Source organism: Lissotriton helveticus, chromosome 6 (genome assembly GCF_964261635.1).
Source record: "Lissotriton helveticus chromosome 6, aLisHel1.1, whole genome shotgun sequence".
In the NCBI taxonomy this organism is placed as follows: Eukaryota; Metazoa; Chordata; class Amphibia; order Caudata; family Salamandridae; genus Lissotriton; species Lissotriton helveticus.
In genome coordinates, this window is record NC_136067.1 from 574084755 (window position 1) to 574100642 (window position 15888).

The 15888-nt window shown below is 43.0% G+C and overlaps 1 protein-coding gene across 2 annotated transcripts in view; it reads left to right on the plus strand.

Annotated features, from left to right (window-relative positions):
• Positions 1-15888, plus strand: part of ADGRB3 (adhesion G protein-coupled receptor B3) — a 1104008-nt gene that overhangs the window by 273968 nt on the left and 814152 nt on the right. For both annotated transcript variants that reach the window (XM_078648009.1, XM_078648010.1), the window contains exon 7: positions 10513-10619. In XM_078648009.1, coding sequence (XP_078504135.1) covers positions 10513-10619 — 107 coding nt within the window. The remainder of the gene's footprint in view (positions 1-10512; positions 10620-15888) is intronic.

Sequence of the window (15888 nt, forward strand, 5' to 3'; positions counted from 1 at the left end):
ACCAATGCACTAGGATTTGTAACTGAGGTGCTAGCGTCTGAGCACTGCCATCCAACTGCACCCTGGAGCACCCTCGGATGCGTTGGCCTCTCTCACGCCCCAAATGGTGCTTGGAGATACATTACGAGAGTCCCTTATTCCCCGTATGCGGAAACGTGGTGATCCAACAATGACCTATTGCTCTGACTGACTGGGGCCTGTACCGACTGGTGAGACAGAGATCTAAGATGGCAGCTTATCAGGGACCTTCTTGGTAGTGGAGCGGAAGTGATTGGGACACTGCTTCACCGGTGGCACAGATTGGGACTGTGGAGGCCGACCGCCGACAACACACCCCACTGTGGAACGGCATACTGACGGTGGCCGCAGGGTGCGTGCCTTGAAACAAATGGAGAGCAGATGGACAGAGGCCGGCACACCCGGCGGAAACCTACTGCAGACTGCGAGGCCTTCATGCTGACTCCGCTGTGAGCCATGAGCTAAAGCAGCGAATGCACCGTGTAGCGGTTTCCCACTTTGATCCACCTTCCCCGCCCATGGCTGGTGCCCCATTGGATCAGAGTTGAGAGAGGCGAAGTAGCAGCCCCCCAGGGACTGGACCCAGCACCCCTCCTGGAAAATGGAGCAAGCAGAACACGTTCAATATTCACTAGTAGGGGCCAGTGAGGATGATCACGGGTTACAACCCTTTCCCAGTGGCAGACATTGAGGCCTCTATACCAGCCAGTGGCTTGTGGAGAGCTCCTTTGAACTTAGGGCCTACCACGAGTGCCAGCACAGGTGGCTCTTGAGTTGATGGCATGTCTGGCCTGCATTTTACAGGGTCGGGGCAAATGTTGACAGTATTGCTGTGGCAGGACTTTTGTGTGGGGATCTGCTTGCCCGGGGACCCATCTGCCTGCATTCCACCAGTGCAATGGGATGGCAGTGATGAGGGGCACTTGGGCCTGAAGAAGGGAGTGCTGCTGTGTCAACAGCAAAGGCCTGACTTGGAATGTGCATGCGGTAGGGCACTGGAGTGCTTTGTGTCCCCAGACCTGAGGTGCTGGAGGAGCCCAGCATATGGTGTGAGTGCACTGACCAACCTGCTTGCGGGACGAAACCTCTTGCTTCTCTGGCCTCCCTAACTGGTGCACCAATCTGACTAGCACACTCCCAGCCCTACTGAAGGAGAAATTATTGGCTGGGGCTCCTACTCATCTTTAAACTGTTACTGAACGTTGGCAGTGTCTGTGACTGTGGGGTGGCCCGTGGCTCTGTACATGCACTTCCTGGCCCTTAGGCGCACCCCTGGTCTGCATCTTGTCTATCTCTGCACTGGGATCTGGGCCTGGCATGCATGCCTTTGCTGAACTGCCCATCTGACTGAACCTCTCTCCACGTCAAGTGCAGGGCAAATTGCACCTCCTAGTGCAGTGGGGCCTTTCCCTTGCTCTGGGGGTGTATTGGCTGCAACATGAGTACGCACCTCTGCAACACCTACATACCTGATACACTGAGCCTCCACTATCATAATAATGGGCAAGAATACCAGTAAGAAAAACACCAGAAATCCACCCCTGTCCCAGGAGCCTCACACCTCTGCCTCAGGCACAGGGGCTTTGCTAGGCACTCCGTACCAGCCAGAAATTAAACTATTTTGCATGCTATTGTGGTATCCTGAGAGGCACTCAAACTTAAATTCGAAACCTTAGTGACTGACTTAAGCCTGCTATAAGATAACCACATAAGGATGGAAGAGCAGTCACCACCAATGAGCTCACCTTGGAAGCTGTGACGCCAGGCATCGCTCCTATGAAAGTCCAAATGTCCACAATGGAACGTTGGGTGAAGACACTCGAAATATGAGTGGAAAATGGCAAAAACAAGGTTTGACTGAGCAACCTACAAATAATTAGGCTTCCAGAGCACATTGAGGGATAGAGCACAGACCTACCTACCTCGAAGCCTGGCTCCGCAGGGAAATAGCCCCTGATGGTCTCTTACCAGTTTTCGCTTTGGAGCGGGCCCACCGTGTGCCATATCACCCTCCACAACCAGGCGCCAGCCTTCATCCTGTTGTTGTTAAAGTCCTTTACAATAAAGATTGAGATCATATTTTAGTTCAAAGAGGACATAATTGTTGGAAACAGTAAAGTGATGATATTCCACGATTTCACAAGAGAATCGCAGAAACAGTGAGCGTCCTTCACTGAGGTTAAAAGGAAATTTCTAACAATGTGTATCACCTAAGCCATGCTATTTCCTGAATGTCCTAGGGTCCCACACAGTAGCGGCCCGTGGAGGAAGTGCCGTGGGGTGGTGAGGCGGGGCGGGGGAGGGGTAGGATGGGGGTTAGTAAACACCCGAATATGGATGAATGGAGGTAAGTAATCATTTAAATGAATAAAACGAATTTTGTTGCGCGCGCTGCAACGCAAAATGCGATGCAGCCTGCGCAACGAAATTCATTTTATTTATTTAAATGTTTACTTACCTCCGTTCATCCATATTCCGGTGTTTACTACCTCCCACCCTGCCCCTCCCCCGCCCCTAGTCCCCGCCCCACGGAACTCAAGTCCCAGATAAAGAGCCTTGGGATCTGACTCGACAAAGCACTCGATTTCTCGGTCCAAGCTACCAAAACTGCCGCCACTTGCTTCGGGCTAATGAGGATGCTCCGCAAGGTGCTTCCTCTGCTCCCATTCCAGGCGAGGAGGGTCATGGTCCAGGCCTTGATTCTCTCCCGCCTGGATTACGGGAACGCCCTTTACATGGGAGCCCCGGCCTCCGTTATACAGAAGCTTCAAGTTACACAAAATAGCGCTGCCCGCCTACTCTACAACCTGCCCCGCTGGCAGTCAGCGAAGAAGGCCCTAAAGGAACTCCATTGGCTCCCAATGGCGTCAAGAGTGCAATTCAAGGCCATGTGCATCTTGCACAAGTCCTTTCATCGAGCAGGCCCCCCAATCCTCTATTCCATAGTCACTCCTTATGTTCCATCTCGCCCCCTTCGCTCTGGTACCCTCCAGTTGGCAACCTCCATCAAAGTCAACAGAGCTCGCTGGGGCGGCCGCTCTTTCTCCCATTCTGCGGCCAGACTTTGGAATTCCCTCCCTCTCCCAATCCGAGGAAACAGCAATTATATGTCCTTTAGGAAAGCTCTGAAAACGCACTTGTTTGCCAAAACCTGCTGAACTACCCTGAGCTCGCGTTAAGCAATCAGTCACAAGCGCTGCGAGGCCTCCGGGTAGTTACGCGCTATACAAGTGCAATTTTTCATTTCATTTCATTTCAACTCCCTCCATGGGCCGCTACTGGTCCCACATGACGGAGCAATGCACTTCACTGACCCACATTTGGACCTGGTTAGACCATCAGTCTCAACAGGAGACAGATACCATCCGTGAGACTGGGTGGGTACTCTGTGGACCATGAAGAAAAAAAGCAAAGAAAAGTGCAGCTGTGATCCCAACTAATGCCCAGGCTTTGCAGGAGCATAGGAAGGCAGTCAAAGCAGTGGTGGTCAAGAGCAGCCTAGAGTCGACCCCTGCATTAGAGCGGGACAATGGGGGCCTATGAGACTGTGACTCAGACCATGGTTCCATCTCCTCCTACCACACAGACATATCTCCTTAACATGGCGCACCAGGAACTGCAGAAGAGTTGATTTGATGATGATGAGCTTAGTGAGATGTGTTGCCTATCTGTATGGGGTGAATGCCCTTTAATGATAATTGCAATTTTAGAGGGGTGGGATGGGCCTACTGGGCAAAGGAACCAAAAACCTAGTTATGTATTACCAGGATGGCATGTGGCAATGCTGGGAGGCGCCGAAGTGAAGGCGCAACCCGTTTCTCCACAATTGTGAGAATGAGACGTGTCGGACTGTTGCCTCTTTATTGACTAGTTTGGATGTGAATGAGTTGACTTCTTGTCCCGGGGATTGGGACTTAGGTTATTATTGTTGCTTTTCTTGGGATGTTTTGTCACACTTACCCTTCTTCCGATAAACCTCTCCTGGTGGTGGTGGATAGACTTCACCACCAAGCTCGGTGCTCACCTGCATATACCTAGCTTGCACTGCTACCTCTTCGACCTACTATTGCGTCCCCCTTAACTAACATATTAACAGTTAACCGCGACCTAGTGGAGGAACAAGACGCACAAACTAAGATTAAGGCTTGAGGCCGGATCCCGAATTGAGTTAGAAAGACACAAGACATGGATCTCACGCCAGTTTGGATGCCCCTATGAGGTTTCTGCTACCACTACATTCTACTAATCATCGTGCCCAAATCATGTCACTGACAGATTGATTTTGTGTGGTCCTGAAGAGAATCCTAATCAAAGTTTTAGGATTTGAAACGCGTCGACCAATTGAGGCGCTAGTGGTTAGGTGGCCTGACTTGAATTGTTTTATACTGTGGTTAATGCAAGCATTTATCCAGTTGGATTTAAATATGATTTGAGTGCAAATAAGGTGAATTGTACATATAACTAATCGAAAATCTGTTTTTCTATGACAAACAGTTTGAGAGAAATGCCACCAACTCCCATCGCCCCAACCTCCTTTAGATATCTATGATTGTTCAATGTTGTCCAGTGTCTATGTTTTGTGTCAATTGTCTAATTGTTGCATAACCCATTGATTCATCATTTCCTGCGTGTACTTCCCTGTTCCTCCGCTGTGTTATGTATATGGATAAATAGTATATACGTACTCTAAAAACACCGCAGAACAAATTACTGCAAAATATATGAACTAGAAAAATTTGAAAGACAGTTCGGAATAAATAAAAAATAAAAAACTATGTTTTCATAAATTGGTTGGACTGAAAGAGTGGTCATTGTCGAGAGAGCAATTAGTAGCTCTACAACAGAAAATTCAAAAAAATTGCACAGTACTGGCAAATTGTCTTGTTTAGTTTTTTAGTCAATGGTTAGAGCGGCAGACCCTGATGCAGAGGTCTAGCCCGGGACCAGGGTTCAATTCCCACCTCGGCGGGTCTTGTGCTCAATTTCCTCGGACCTGATAATTCTCGCCTCGGTGCCTATTCTAATCATGGGTCCCACTCTGCAACTCTGGGCAGTAGCTTGCTTAATCTCCACAACGGCCCCCACAACACTAGTATGCCTGTCTTCACCTTGGGTTTGCCCAGGAGTGGGCACTTCACAAGGAAAAGCCAGGAAGGGTTCCACAGCGGTATTCGTACAAGCGCCGAGATACCCCAGCTGGGGTCGATTCGTGCGCTATACAAGTACACTACATTTACACATTTACATATTACCTGTACCACGTGCTGGACAAACTAGGATTAAGTGGGGGTTTCAACCAGTGGACCAGGCTGCTCTACACTAATCAAACAGTGTGTGTCCGCACTGGCACAGTAGTGTACCACTCCTATGGCGTGGGGAGAGGTACCAGGCAGTGTTGCCCTCTCTCTCTTTAATAAGTCACTCCTAAATTGTGCATGTCAGGGGGTAGTATATAAAAACGGGAAACACATCATATTAAGTCGAGCATGTTCTCACAGAAAAATAAAGCTCAAAAGTTATTTCACACTACAAGTTTTGCTAGCATCTTCCTTCATCATGCCTAGATGGGTTTATCTCTATGGAATTTTCTTTCCTAGCTAACTCTGTTGGGGAAAATACTATGAAAATGCTTGAAATTAATTTCCTACTTAATTTTTGAAATTCTGATGTAATGGTGAAATATGATTTTTGATAACGTAAATGGAAATCTGCTTTGTGAAAAATATACTTTTCTACTGTAAACATTTTGGCAGAATGACTTTCCATATCTGACCTTTGCTCAAATATGGTCATCCTGAAATCAGACCTTAGTTCCCAGCAACTGAGAACAGTAATGTTTAACTAGTGATTTACTTTTTATTGGTTATTTTTCACCTGGAACTATAGAAATGTAATTCTCCGTTATTTTACCCTATTTCAATAACCATTTGCTCATTAATGTGTTGCTCCTTTTTCCTACATGGTTTGGGAACTTTATTATGTTATATTTTTACTTTACAATTGTTGGTACTGCTTGAGCATACTTCTTTTGGGATCGCCTGCAGCTGGTCATAGAATTGAGTTGATGAGTGTACCCCCTCACAAAATATTAACCATATTCCTGACATTAGTATTCAGTGGTTATGATAGGACTGTTTCCAATATTTAACTTTCAGTTTTGACGGATAGGATTTGAAATCCTATTCCAGATTTAGAAGCAACATTTTGTGTTATTTTTAATTGGCAAGAATAATGTATAACTCATTTTTCTGAAGTCCTGTTGAAGGATTTTTTTCATTTTAAATAAAATGTTGCTACTTGTTTGTGGGAACATGGAGATGGATCAGTGTACCAGAGCTGGTCTCACTGTACTTGAGATTAAGGCCATTTGCAATGCAAAGAAGCAGAAAGTGGAATGAATGCTAGGAAGAGGGAACTGCAAGAAAATTGCCTGGGCCTAGAACAATGTCGATCTAGCATGGATCACTTCAGCGAAAAATAGGATTGAAGTTGAGAAGGCACCAGTGCAATTGCAGAATTGCTCAAGGGCAGGAGGATTGAGTCCTCTCTTAGTTGGACCCCATTTGACCCTGCCAGAGAAGGTGAAGTGCAAGCTGGGGTTGGTTACAACTAAGGTAGACAGAAATGCTGTGGGATGTTGAAAATGAAACTTAACACCCTTCCCTAAAGAAGACAAAAGCTGCCTTAGCCGAGGAGGCACAAGGCCTTCCTGGGCCCTGGAGGAGTGAAAGGCTGCCTTGGATGTGTTTGAAGCAAGGATAGCAAAGTTAATGGAGGAATAAAAGGCTGGAGCTTCCATGGTCACTAAAGAGTGAAAGTCAGCAGTGGAGAAATCCGCAGATGTAGTCCTAGTGGCTGAAGAAAGCAGGCCTGTTACATAACAATTGGTTAACCCAACAACAACCCGAAGGACCTGGGTAGCTTGTGATACGCAACAACAGTGGTCCAATCATAAAGACCAGTAGAAAGCACAAGGCTAATATAATACTCTTGGTGTCTTTTTGCTTGACATTTCACCCATTTTTCTAAAACTGGTTCAGATATGTTATTGTGTTGTGATCTCTACTTTCAAATTGTCTCTGCTGCTTGAACTTAACAAGTACTTCTCAAGGGATTGTTGGCTGCTTCTGCCAGATCTACCATGGATTGAGCAGAGATTCTCTGAGGCCAGTGTTTAACCTACCCAGAATGGGTATATTGAGTTATATCTAACATTTCGCATTTTATATATATATACACTAAGCACCCAACCTTATGGGCTTACAGGACATATTTAAGGATTGCTGAACTAATATATAAAAGTATGTTTTTCTACATGGCAAAATAACTTTTGCTCAGCATTTGTCACTGCAGTGATTATAAATTGCAACTCAACAACAGCACATTGATGCATTCGCCAAAGACTTACACTTTAGTCATATAAGTGGGTGGTGCAAGTATAATTTGCAGCCCATAAATGGCATTTACATTTTACTTCCATACCACTGGTGTAATTTATGCACCAACTTACAACTGTCTAACTGGAACGTTAAATAAGCCAATAAGGTGAAAACAATATTACAGTTTTAAGAACAAAGCACAGGCACTTGTGGCATAGACCTCCAGTGTCACACTACACTCAGTAATAGCACCACTGAAAATAGGGTCCATGAAAAGCTAACATCTGTGGTTGCAAAGTAGAAAAAGCAGATTCCCTACACAAGTTACGCTGTTAGCGATCTAATTAGTACCTAAAAGCTCGGATCACATTGGCAGAGTTGCTGGGTTTGGGGAGTGCTGTAACACATTCCAAGATGGCCACCACAATGTTTATCTGTCCTTTGACAGATGAAAGCTCTCGCTGCTCCTATTCCATATTACCTTCCTTAGCCATCACAAAATTCTCTCAATATCATATATTACTGTTCATATTATTATTGAAAGAATATATACAAATGTAAGTTTGGAATTGATGCATTTCAGTGTTGAAAACGTATTTTTTATGGCATGGTCATACCTCATTTCCTCTTTTATATACCTATTGGTCTGTCTGATTCTGAAGGTTGCTGGCATTCTTTAGCTTGTATTATTTTTTATTTGGAAGGCCGTTTTGTCTGCTATACACCTTTCTGGATTCATATTCAAATATGTGGAGGTTTTATATTGTGTAATTTTTCTAGGGATTTATTATTTCTCATTTAGGGCCTAAATTACAAGTGGTACGGTTTTTGGTGCAATAATTATTGCATCAACAAAATGTGAAATTCATGGCATGTGATAAATATAACCTATTTTGAGTTTTCCCCATTAACTAGACTAACAAGGGCATAATATGCAGATTTTTGTGCTTAACACACCAAAAGCCACATGTACTCATTGGTTAGGTTTTTCCATTTTAGTTCCAGCAAGATTTGCGTGCCAAGGAAAACTCCTAATTCTGATATTTGTGGTAACAGGAGTTACCTCACTTATCTGTAATTATTGGCTCCCTTGTTATAAGGGCCTAAGTCTTAAGCAAAGAATTAGCACCACCACAATTGAAAGAAATGCTTTCAATTGTGGGACAGACTGAAGAATATGATCCAAACTAAAGTAGAAAACTGAAGGTCAGATATATGTATATTGGACTCACTAAAAGTGGCCTTGATGTGTGCATCGACTTTTAGCGAATCTAATGATATTCTGCAAAAAGACTTATGTACTAATATGTTGGTTCATAAAATTGCGAATCACAGCAGATCTCAATATGACCCATCTCATGAATATTAATGAGGTAGGTGGAAAAATGTGATCCACTACGATACGCTGCCATCACAGGGTTGGTGGCCTGCTGTGGTCAGCAGATCATCATGCTTGTGACTTCTTTTTAATAAAGTTTATTTTTTTTTTTATTCAGTCTGTTTTCCTTAAAGGAAAACAAGATGTGTTTAGAAAAAAAGTTATTTGGACCATTCACAAAATGGGAGGGGTCTCCTAGAGACCCCTTCCAATTTGCGAATAGTTTGCCACCTCATTTGAGGTGTGGATAAAACATTAATACATACCTTTAGGAATCACTGTTTGGAAGGGACCCCCTAAACATGCCCCTGCCAAATAGCGATTCATTATGATTTCCTAAATCCATATAGCGATTCTTTAACTTATTACCGAATTGCTAAACAGGTTTAGTACATTAAAAAATCTCATTTTCTTGTTACATACACTGCAATGTACTAAATCACGTTGTGGCTTATTTACAAGCTCCCTGTGCTGCAGGTGCGTCACTTTTTGTGACGCTCTGGCAGCACAGAATACAAAGTAATATCTATGAGGCCATGCAAAGCCACTATGCAGGTATTTGTATGAACTCATTGGGCCAGAGTCACAGAAGTAACTTAAGACCAAATCCTAAACTTACTACCATTTTGGTATTCACAGAACGCACATACTCATTTTGGTATTCACAGATGTTAGGAGTCCTAACTTTAGGTCTCCTACATGCCTTCTGTGAATACCGAAAGTCTTAAAGTTAGGATTTTTCTCAGTTTAGGAGTCCTAAAGTTAGGACTCCTAACTTCTGTGAATATCGAAATGAGTAAGTGGCTTCTGTGAATACCAAAATGAGTAAGTGTCTTATGTGAATACCAAAATGGTAGTAAGTTTAGGATTTTGTCCTAAGTTAGTTCTGTGAATCGGGCCCATTGATATGGAGTAAGGCAAGGCAGGGCAAATTGCTGAGTTGCCTTACTCTGCACTAGGGAGGTGTTCCGTAGGTATTGCAGTGGGTTTTCCCATGCAACACCCATTGATTTTAATGCAGCTCTAGATTTACAAGAGCATGTAAACCCGAAAGATGCCAAATCCTTACACCTCCCAAGGTAAGGCATAATGAGGAGAAATGTCTTTATTTATCCTTTTTATTTCCTCTTTCTGTGTGTTCTGTAGCACACATAGAAAGAGGAAAACTCCTCTTAGTATTGTTTCTGTGCAGAAAGGTACCCTTTCCTGCACAAACGCAATCTTGAGGACAACACAGGCACACTTGCACCATGGTGCAAGGGTTCCTGCGTTGGTGCAAGGCAGCTGAAACGGCGCCAGCACAGGTAGAAAGGACAGGAAAGCACTGTATTGCATAAATACTGTCCATTCCTGCCTTTTCACTTTGGCGTATGGTAGCGCAGCTTGATGACTTGCGGGCTGCCCTACTCTAAATCCCCGTAAATAAGGCCCATGATTTGTAACAAGAAAATGCGTTAGTACATCTGGCCTTTAATCTGCTCAATTGAAAACTTTTTTGCAATTCTGTGCCAATAAAAAAGTCTTTGGCCACGAGACTCAGGCTTTTTTCATCAGTCACTCCCTCTTAAACAAAGACTACTTGAGGGACTGCTGCGCGTACAAGCACGTCTTGCTGTGATATGAAACAAAATATTCCCCAAAACGTTATTAGATGTGATACATTTGTGATGGACGTGGTGGTAGAGGCTTCGCTCTTTTGCTATCATTAAAATATGTTCTCTCTTGTGTGACTCGCAGGCACCACTAGCAGACGCTGCTCGCTAAGTCATCATGGAGTCGCCTACTGGGAGCACCCGAGCTTTGCAAGATGCATCTCGATGGAATACAGACACTTGCAGCTTTCAGTAGGTGCAAAGCCATCTGTTGTGGCTGCTTTCTTTATGTCTGATTTAGTGCCATGCTGAATTTGTAAATAATTGTATTCTTATGTCCACTGATTGGCTGCCTTGCGGTTGGAATAATAAGTCCGAAGAGGATATCTTTTTTAATGTTCAGAAAAAATGTTCCCCTCTGTTAATGGATGCATGGATTCATAATGCGAGCAAAAAAGGTTTTTTTCCTGTTGTTGAGGGCGATGTTCCTCTCACAATGGCGTCTGGCACAAAGGAGTTTTTACCGAGCACAGAATGTAGGGCACAACCCTAAATATTTCGTAGTATAAGATGCCACAGGGGGTTTCGTTTTTTCAAGTTAGCATATTGAGCGCCAATGAGTGGGAGAGTGTTACAAACTGCTTACAAAAACACAACAATTCCGTGATCTTTCAAGTGGATGTATAAATATGCAATTTCATAATTGACCTTGCGGGGAATGAGATTTCGATATCAACTTATGATTGTGATAAATTTAATAAAGAATCCCATTCATCTGTTTGGACCGCTCGTATCTGTCATTGAGGAAAGGACCACCCTCGCATTTGTTAGATATACCCCATTAACTGACGCCACTCTGAAGAACCACTTACAACTGATAGAGTTTAAGGGTTTTATATAGAATTAATTTGAATGCGATACAATCCACTCAAGATAAAATCTCCAAATATACAAAATACAAATCGGTTACAATATCAGCCACTTAAGCTTCGGTGTGAAGTGGTTTCTTCCGCGTCATCTGTAATAAGATAAAGAAATCATCAAATTAATCTATCCCTATTCTATGCTATGTGACAACCCTACTTCGCAAGTTTCTTCCCTAAAAAGGTGCCAGCAGTTTGACTCCCAAAGAAGTTCAAACTCTCTTAGCCTCTAAAGGAATCCTTAAGTTTCAGAAGCAGTACCCTATCTGCCTACCCATTCGATCTCTCTAAGGGTCCTCGGCCTACTGCTCCCTTGCGCTCTGATATCTCAGCGCATCTGCTCAATGCATCTACCTTCGCCCTTGCTCTGAGCAATTCGTCTCGCTGTTCCTAATCTCCCAATTGCTCATCGCTAATGGTTCTATTCTCACTAATGATTCTGCTCTCCTCCCCGGGGTGCTGTCCCTAATATACACAATCACAGTGTGGGTAGAACGCCCCTTGACGCCCACCACGGACTTTCCCCGATGATGTCAGCTTCTAGCTTCGTCCATTGCTTCATCTCTTTCGTCGTCCGTTAAGCTGACCTTTCTCCTTTAGATGTCATCTTCATCTTCTTATTGGTGACTTCATTCAAATTTACAATTGACATTTCAGAGCACAAGTCAACATCGTCAACAGAACTTTAAACTACGACTGTGATGTTGACCTTTCTAGGTCCTGTGAATGGACTTCTCAAAACAAGTTTCGAATTCTTAACGCTTCTCATCACGTTCAGGTCATAAACCTTGTCCAGCGTTGTCACCTTAAATCTAACAAGTGCTAGACTTCTTGGCTCTCATGTCCACATCAAGCTATTTACAACTCCTGTAAGTCCACTAAATTATATACATCGGACTGTACTCCTGCTAACCCTTGGTCAGTCTGGTTAGAATCACAAATGACCTAAACCTTTCTAACATTCCAAAAAAAAGTCTTCTACACAATACAACTTTTAACACACATTTATACATTCATTTTTAGCAAAAGTCTTGATTATACTCGAATACAATTTACATAGAATATAACTACGTAGAGTATAACTTTATATTCTCATTCGCTATCTCGTGTTATATATGTTCTACACATTTCCTTACGTTTCATTTATCGCTGCTTCTCCATTTAAAGATTCACACATACATGAATTCTACTTTGCACGTTCTACATTTCATAAACATTTCTACACATTTCTACATCAGCCCACTACGTATACGGGCCTTCTAAATCTAACACATATTCTAAAGTGAATAGTTACATTTTCTATATTGCTTCGGATTATATTGGTTATCTATATGCTATAAGTGTCACTTCACATTACGATATACATTTCGTTCCTACGTTATTCAATGTGCTTGTAAATATGCCCTATACATACTTTTTATTCAAATTTGCGCTCTCTCAGTCCCCCCTTTGATGACTTCTAGGAGTCATCACTAAATGCAATTTGAATAATATCTCTAAACAGAACTAGTTACGGTATTCCCTCTTTTCATCGTTTCGAGAGCTCTTAAGCTTTTGTACTGTTGATCTTGTAAAGCAGCTAGTCTCCTTTCTTGGTTTCTCATCGATCTTTGTAACTGGTTCGACCTGTACCATTTATACAATTTTACTAATCCTAATAATGTAATTATGCAAATTAATATTATTAATACAGGCTTCAAAATATACCAAACTATACCTTTGCCTAGATTAGCAAACCAACTTCCAACCTTTCCCACTCCATTTCCTACTTTTTCCCAAACATTTTACTTTTGATAAATCTTCAATTTCTTGATGAATCTGTGTAATGTTCTGTATGACTTTCTCAAGTGGTTTTGAATTATCAGGAATATAAGTACAACATTCCTGAACTTTCAAAACTTTACAAACTCCGCCTTCTTTTGCTAATATCACATCTAAAGCAAGCCTGTTCTGTAAAACCATTGCTCTAATCGACTGCATCTCACCTTCTACTAACATCAATGATTTTGCAGTACTGGCCGACAACCTATCCACAACTGTTGCTAACCTTCTAATTTTGACGTCGTTAAGAACCAAACCTAACAATGGAAACATTGCTCCAAATACATCTCCTACTACTTCTGCATCTCCTACTTCCCTTTTCATTTTCCTCGAAGTCTTTCCTTCTATGATTGCTAAATCCTTTGCATGATATATTTTGGGGAAGACAATTGCCAAGTAACACGAACCGTACCAATTGTCAGGTAGTTTTACATAGGCATTTCTCCCACATACAAAATACACATTCGGAATAGCTTGCATTCCTTTCATAAAATCTTTCGTGTAGTACTCTAATTTAAAAGAGTGCTCGCAATTAACTTCACCTACAAATTCACTCTCATAATACGTTTTGCTTCGAGCTAAACATAACTTTCCCTTTTGCGTTCTATCCAACGCTATTGGACCATTACTACCTTTCTTTTTATGTAGCTTCTCTTCTTCAGTCCAATCTGTTTTCCATTGTCCTGACATTTTCAGAATTTTCTGCCGTCTGCATCGATCATCTACTTGTGCTATAAACCTTTTCTCTACCTCTGTTACTTTGCAAGTCAGATTATTTCTACGCGCATATGATGTATCTAATGTGTCCCAAGGAAGAAAGAATTTAGCTAGTCTATCCTCCTTTTTGTAGTAGTCCCACTTGTTCATCTGCTTATAATTCGGAACTTCAGGCAGTACCGAATCATAATTTGAAAAGTAGTACTCAAACCCTTCTCTACCATAAAATATACTGAGCAGTAAACTACATGTTATCCCATAAGTCAATGGGAGATGGTGATATCTAATGCCTTCGTCTACAGAAACCGGCAATTGCATACAAACGTAGCAATCTTTGGCCTCCATGGCATTGATATATTCATACAATAATTTGGCATATGCATTTGACCTAAAGTTTCCTTGTGACTCGTCTATGTGTAATTCACGAGCTTCCCCTGCAAGTAACGCCTTTTCATGCGTAACAGTGCTCTCCTCCTTCCTTCCCACAAGAGCAGGTTTCAAGGTCGTTACAACTTTTACATTCGCTATTCTTTTATCATTCTCATGTCCTGTCATGTAAGATATCGTTACTACTATGATTATGAGGAATATCACTATTGCTATAAGTGTACCTACTATACATCTAGCCTTTCTGTTTGGGTTGCCGTTCTCCATGTCATCAAACAGCGTACCTTGTTCTCTAGCGAAAATTCTCTTTTCCAGTCTTTGGTTGCTTGTTTTGCTTTCACAGTTTTTAAAGTACTTTTTATCAACAGGTATCTTTTTCACCACAATATCTTTTCTCTTCTTTGCAGCAGACAACCCTAGCCCTTCTCCGTCCCCTAAATGTAATCCCTAATTTTATTCTTCTTTCCACTCGGTGCTAGGTTATCTTCTTCTTTATAACAATCGTACAAAAGTCCTTAAGCATCAACAATTATTTTCGGTCCTGCAGCTTTCACAACAATTATTAATAGTTCAAAGCGAATAACTTTTTCTTCTTCTTCTGACATTTGCTGACCAACTGTTGGGAATTGTAATCTTTTTAGCACTAAATCTTGGATTTTACTCAGACATGGGGGTATGGGAAGTGTGAAAGTCAGTAACCCCTCAGTCTCGAGTCCAGGCGCCAACATCCATATCTCCACTGCCACAAATGGATCGAGATCGATTACTTTCACGCTCTTCACTCTCCCAGATTTCTGTCCCCAATACATCTGCTAGATAAGTCCACTCTGGGGTGGCGTACCTTCTGCAGGGCACACGTACCCTTCTCGATCTTCGTGGACTCTCAGTTCCTGAATCTGTCGTCTCTTCCTCCTGATCCGATTCTTCAGCGATCGGGACAAGAGTTCTTTTCTTTTCCCTTTCCGAACTTAGCCCTTTTCTTCTCTCTGGCCAACTGGCTTCGTCACTTTCCGTCTTTCCGCTCCTTGTTCCAGGACCCGTCTCTTGGTCACTCTCCGTTTGCTCGATATCTGTGTCGGACTCCCAATTACTTTCTTCTCCTGAGGCGACTTCGGTCCCACTAGTGTCCTGACCTTCGTCGTCCTGTTCCAACACAGTTCCAGCTTCTTCGATCACCTCCACAGCTTGGCTTTCCCCCTCTATGGCTTCTCCGCTTCCCGCCGGATTCTCATCCGAGAGAGGAGCTATATCTTCTAGAGGTGTTGGCACTCTTCGGGTGTGTGAGGCATGTATCCAGTTTGGCAGACCTCCACACTTCACCGCGGTATTCGTGACAAGTATGACTTGAAATGGTCCTCTCCAACGCACGTCTAAGCAATTCTTCCTGACATGCTTCTTCACCAGGACCCAGTCTCCTGGACTCAGGTCGTGGCACAAATCTTGTACTGATGGAACCTCTGCAGCCTGGACCTGGAGGGACACAGAATTTACGGCATCAGATAGTCCCTTACAGTAGTCCAAGATCAAATCGTCTGTGATATTCACTAGCGCTGCAGTCGGAACCGATGGCAATCTCATAGCTCTCCCCATTAGCACTTCATGTGGAGAGAGGCCTGTTCTTCTATCAGGTGTGCTACGTATGCTCATAAGAACTGCTGGAAGTGCGTCAGGCC